The sequence below is a fragment of the Anneissia japonica genome, unplaced genomic scaffold, assembly GCF_011630105.1.
Source record: "Anneissia japonica isolate Jap-2015-1 unplaced genomic scaffold, ASM1163010v1 scaffold684_len92763_cov166, whole genome shotgun sequence".
Lineage (NCBI taxonomy): Eukaryota > Metazoa > Echinodermata > Crinoidea > Comatulida > Comatulidae > Anneissia > Anneissia japonica.
In genome coordinates, this window is record NW_022758454.1 from 82,041 (window position 1) to 88,300 (window position 6,260).

Sequence of the window (6,260 nt, forward strand, 5' to 3'; positions counted from 1 at the left end):
GGACCCGTAAGCTGATTATTGAATTTTGTGTTACAATTGGACAATTAAATGTCGGAAATGCTCAATCAAAATTTTGATGTGGGATGACCCCGTTTCAAAAAAAAATAAAAGAAAAGAAAAGAAAAAAAAAAGAATGCGTAAGCAATTAATCATATTTATACCTCTACACACACAATAGGCCTCTTTACTGTATTAAAAATCAGAAAATTTACCTGACCGTTTTCAATAGGGTAAACCTTGATTTTGTTTGGGTGAAACTTGATTTTGTTTTTATTAAAGGTCATTAAAAGATACTTCAGAAGTCTGAAAAGCTCACTTCCCGCAATCTAGGAATCAAAATTTTCCAGGGGCTAACATGATTCCGCGCCTCTCCCCCGGTTCCTCTTTAGGTTTCATCGATTCATTAAAAAACTTCAAGAGAGGGAAACCAAAATTTCAGAAGTTGAGAAAACCTGTTTTCCGACATATAGGAATCAACATTTTCCCACCACCGTCCTATTTGGGGTTCATCGGTTCATGGAAAACAAAATAGGCCTACGTATGCAACTACTCATTTTTTTAATACACACATAGGCCTGTTTACTGTAATAAGAATGACAAAGTTGACATGACTGTTTTCAAGGGAGGGAAAATCTTGAACTTTATAAAACTTAAATGTCATTAAAATACACCTCAAAAGTCGGGAAATCTCATTTCTCGCCATTTAGGAAACAACATTTTTCCGGGGAGGACCTCGACCCCCTTTCATTTTGAGGTCAATCATTCTAGGAATAATTTTTTATCCGAGACTTTCTCTTCTGTATTTATTTTTTTATTTATTTTTTTTTATAAACATTTTGACTCCATCCTAAATCTGAAGCCAAATTGCCTCTGGAGATGATAAGGGCATCCCAAGGTGAGTGATGGGATGGGGGTAAATGCTCGATGAAGTGGGACCGCTCATTTAATTTTTTTTTTTTAATTTATTTATTTAGCATCCATTCAAATACAACAATTATTGCTCAAGCAAATTATAGCGATATTAGGTAAATTCAATCTGTTTGACCGTGATCTTTTGTGCTTATTTTCACTGGTGAGGGCTGACTAATGGGGTGGACGCGGACTAAGGGGGTACTGCAGGTGTCTTCTTAACACTCTACCTCCCACCATTTTCTTTGAAGAAATTTTAATAATGTCACATTAAAAGTGTAAAATGTTCTAATTTGAATTAGCCGGTCTAGAAACCCTCATTCGTGTCATACTGAGCTCTGGCAAGTTATTCTGCCTAGATCTTAAATTTTACGTCGTCCAATAAAAAAATACTTTAATGACGTCATACATATTTAAATATGCTTGCGTTGAAATCTACGGGTTAGAAAACCCTTATATGTTCTAATAACCAAGGTAATATGAATCTGCCTAGGTATTACAATGAATATTTTACACATCCAATCAAAAAACAGTAATTTGATGACGTCATACGTATTTAAAAATAGTTTAATTGAATTCAGCAGGTTTGAAAACCCCTTAAACAGTCTTAACATGAACATAATCAGTATTTTCTTATGAGTATTGACTTTTGGCACACTTTGAAACAATTCTGGCCCACTGTGCGTCGGTGTACTCGGCATCCGTCCGTGTACTCGACGTCCTTCTACTCGACGTCTGTCCGTGTACTCGACGTCCGTGTACTCCACGTCCGTGTACTCGACGTCCGCGTACTCCACGTCCGCGTACTCCACGTCCGCGTACTCGACGACCGCGTACTCGACGTCCGTAGTCGGGCCGTTGACACAAAATTATTTCCAGTTTAAAAAACTTTTTTCGAAGTTGAAATAAAGACTCGGCTTGTCTGACTTAACGGCGTACATCCGTCCGTCTACTCCATGTCCGTCTACTCGACTTTCGCGTACTCCAGGTCGGTCGGCGAGTCGCGGAAGCGAGTGTGTACTAGACACCCGTCCGTAAGTCCAGAAAACTCGAAATTTTTTCTAAGTCCAGAAATCACGAGAATTTTTCTAAGCCCAGAAATCTCGAAAATTTTTCTATTTTCTAAGTCCAGAAATCCGTGTACTCCATGTCCGTCTACTCGACGTCCGTCCGTCTTCTCGACGTCCGCGTACCTGTGGTCGGTCGGCTGGTCGCGGACGCGAGTGTGTACTCGAAGTCCTTCTGTGTACTCGACGTTAGCGTACTCGAGGTCGGTCGGCGGGACGCGGACGCGAGTGTGTACTCGACGTCCGTCTGTGTACTCCACGTCCGTCTACTCGACGTCCGCGTACTTCACGTCCGTCTACTCGACGTCCGCGCACTCCACATCCGTCGTCGGGCCGCGGACACAAATTATTTCCTGTTTCAGAAAAAAATTTTTGTCAGAAAAGGTTGAAATAGAGACTCGTCTAGTCTGCCTTAACGAAGTCGATCGGAGGATCGAGGACGCGTCCGTGTACTCGACGTCGGTAGGAGATCCGAGGAGGCGTCCGTGTACTCGACGTCGGTAGGACATCCGTGGAGGCGTCCGTGTACTCGACGTCCGTCTGAGGATCGCGGACGCGTCCGCGTACTCGACGTCGGTAGGAGATCCGAGGAGGTGTCCGTGTACTCGACGTCCGTCTGAGGACCGCGGACGCGTCCGTGTACTCGACGTCCGTCTGAGATTCGCGGACGCGTCCGCTTACTCGACGTCGGTAGGAGATCCGCGGACGCGTCCGTGTACTCGATGTTTGTCTGAGATTCGCGGATGCGTCCGCCTACTCGACGTCGGTAGGAGATTCGCGGACGCGTCCGCGTACTCGACGTCGGTAGGAGATCCGAGAAGGAGTCCGTGTACTCGACGTCCGTCTGAGGATCTCGGACGCGTCCGTGTACTCGACGTCGGTAAGAGATCCGAGGAGGCGTCCGTGTACTCGATGTTTTTCTGAGATTCGCGGATGCGTCCGCGTACTCGACGACGGTAGGAGATGCGAGGAGGCGTCCGTGTACTCGACGTCCGTCTGAGGATCGCGGACTCGTCCGTGTACTCGACGTCCGTCTGTGAATCGCGGACGCGTCCGCGTACTCGACGTCTGTTCGGTGTTCGTGTACTGAGGCGGTGCACCCGGCGCCGGTGCTCGTGTACGCGACGACGTGTCCGGCACCGGTTCTCGTGTCCAGCTTTTCAAAAATTTTTAAGTCCAGATTTTCGAAAATTTGTTTTTAAGTCCAGAAATCTCGAAAATGTTTCTAAGTCCACAAAAGTCGAACTTTTTTCTAAGTTCAGCTTTTTCGAACACTTTTCTAAGTCCAGAAAAGTCGAAAATTTTTCTAAGTCCAGAAAAGTCGAAATTTTTTCAAAGTCCTGAAAAGTCGAAAATTTTTCTAAGTCCAGAAATCTCGAAAAATTTTTGATAAGTCCAGGAGAGTCGAAAATTTGTCTAACTCCAGAAAAGTCGAAAATTTTTGATAAGTCCAGGAGAGTCGAACATTTTTCTAACTCCAGAAAAGTCGAAAATTTTTCTAAGTCCAGAAAAGTCGTACATTTTTCTAAGTCCAGAAATTTCGAAAATTTTTCTAAGTCAAGAAAAGTCGAACTTTTTTCTAAGTCCAGCTTTTTCGAAAATTTTTCTAAGTCCAGCGCAACACCTCCCATTCACACATTCTCGTGTACACGACGGAGCACCGTCGACTGCCCACACGTCACAGCAGCACTTTACGCTCACTCAACGAGAACAAAAAAATACAAGATATGGAGAAAGTCAAATTTGTGGTTTTTTTCTCGAAAGATTTATTTTTCGTAATTAAATATTTAAAATAACGAGTATAGGAGTACGAGCAGAATCTGCGTCAGGTGAGAACAAGTCTCTTTTTGGACCTCACATCTCTAGATTATTTTTTTTTTACTTCGTACCGTCGAATAAGAGGTGAGATAATGTCTCCTTCGGAAGATATCGTCCGACTTCTTTAAATCAATCTTCACTCCGTACCCTAATGTAGATCGGGTTGTCAAGACTGTAAAAAAAATAATAATTAAAAGAAGGTTATATAAAATATGGAAAAAAATCAAAATTTCGATAACAAAATATTGAAAACATATATAAATTTTTTTTTTTCAAAATTTCGGTTAACTTACGTCAAAATTCCCTTGCGTATATCGGGTTCCGAATCCCAGTCTTCGTCGGACGAATGTGGAGTTTCCACGTACCTTGGAACTTCCAAATTCCCATGCATTTTAGGCGGTGTGGTGTCCGGCCTCCACCGGCAATTCTCCTCGTGCTCCCTCAACTCCTCGGACTCTCCGCAGGTCAGATAACCGTATCTGCAGATTCCGATCGGCTTGCCGGTGTACCGCAACTTGCATCTGTGAAAGTGGTTGTGAAAGTGAGAGACCCTCACTTTGTGTTCCTTGAAGAACGGGCAGGTTACGACGACTTGACTTTCCATCGTGTTAGATGCTGAGGACGAGGTCCACGATCCCCTTTATACTCGTCGAGCGAGACGCGATGACGTTCGCTCCACCGATGACGTTTTGCGTACGGTGAACCCCCATGTCGTGGTACACATGCACTCGACACCGATGACGTCATCGTTACAGACGTACATCTGCCAATCGTTGGCGCCAACCTAAGTTCGGAATAGATGACGTCATCGTTATCGAACGAAAATCGGTATAAAAAGTTGGATCGTCTCCCTACCGTCACTTCTCGCTCAAAAATGGAGACTGTCAGTAGCAACGACGAAATACTCGCAAGACTGTATCGATATGTAAGGGCTCTCGGCGGACTCGTAATAATTTCAACGCCAGCCAGATTTACTATCTCGCAGTCCCATCCGATTACCCTGAACATCTTTTGGAGATCTTGCATATGCTACGAAGTTATCACTGCGAATTCGAACTGAAATTGGAGTCTAGCATTATGGAAATCAACAAAATGTTCACGAAACTGACGACCGGTGTCACCGTCGTCGGTTCGACGTTTCCTGCTAACGTAACCGTCGACGAATTCGAAAAGATCGTTTGTCCGGATATAAAGACGGTCGTTCATAATCTAAACTGCTATGTTACAACTACGCTGAATATTGCAAATAGGAATGAGTTTAACTACCTGGCCGATTTATACGCAAGTGCAAAAACATTTTCAGATTTGGTACATGGACAAGAGGTGTCACTACAGAAGATGGACTAGAGGTGTCACTACAGAAGTGTCCGAAACCTGATCCGCACCACGAACAAGCGGTGATCGATCGATCGACATGCGAGAAATTTCGTTCGATCCTTGCCAAAATCAAAGTAACTCTTTCCGAAATCAATCCTCTGATCTGGTCCGATTGCAAGTTCTTTAGACTCCAGATGATCAAGTACGTGCTTAACGCGCACTTCATGATGCTCGAACGTGTTCTGTCCAAGTTGACAAATTGGGAAAAGCATCCGCAGTCGAGTGTCGACGTCAAAGAACAGGCGTTTCGTACGGTGGACGTACAGACTTTCGTCGTGGCGGCAACCGAACTTAGAAACCAAGAGGACGCTATGCTCGGTCTTTTGATGTCGTGCCCTAATGAAGACGGAATAGACGATATAGCCAGAGCCATTACCGATTTTACAGCAACTTTGTCAAATTTGGAATATCTCACTAAAACATAACATTTTGAGCCTGCGTTGTTGAAAATATGTGTGATATACTCAGAAAATAGAAAGACAGAATAAATAACGTTGAACCATAATTGCGTTTATCTAGTATTTTCTTTTTATTTTAGTTTTTAAGTGAGAGAAGCTGATGATGGTATTGACAGTGATGATCCTAATTGCTGTTGAAAAGTGCAGCCAAATTTCCAGACGAAGAAATCAAGTCAACTACAAAATATATTTTTTTCTTTCTCTTAACCTTTATTCAACCAATTATGTCAAAAAATACACTACTTTGATCTAAGAAACGTAACGGCAGTGGTGCCATTCGAACAAGATGCGGGGAACGATTTTGTTCTTCTTAAATAAGGAAGGAATGCCTTCTTTCGAGATCGCGAGAAACTTTTTCGTGGACGAGTGTCTGTACAGTAGTCCGGAACCCGCCTTCTCTTCCTCCCAAAAGCAGTCGTTCTCGAGTTCATGAGAAGGACATTCTGCCACGGTGTACAGTCTGTCTCTTATACACATCTAGATGTGTATAAGAGACAGTCTTTAAATTAATCTTCACTCCGTACCCTAATGTAAATCGGGTTGTCAAGACTGTAAAAAAAATAATTAAAACAAGATTAAATAAAATATGAAAAAAAAAAAATCAAAATTTCGATAACAAAATATTGAAAAC

General features: G+C 43.0%; 1 protein-coding gene across 1 annotated transcript; it reads right to left on the minus strand.

Moving 5' to 3' along the window:
- Positions 1–4,083: 4,083 nt before the first annotated feature.
- LOC117125287 (gametocyte-specific factor 1-like) lies at positions 4,084–4,398 on the minus strand. The gene has a single exon (XM_033271758.1). It carries the CDS (start codon positions 4,396–4,398, stop codon positions 4,084–4,086), a length of 315 nt encoding a protein of 104 aa, XP_033127649.1.
- Between the last annotated feature and the right edge of the window lie 1,862 nt (positions 4,399–6,260).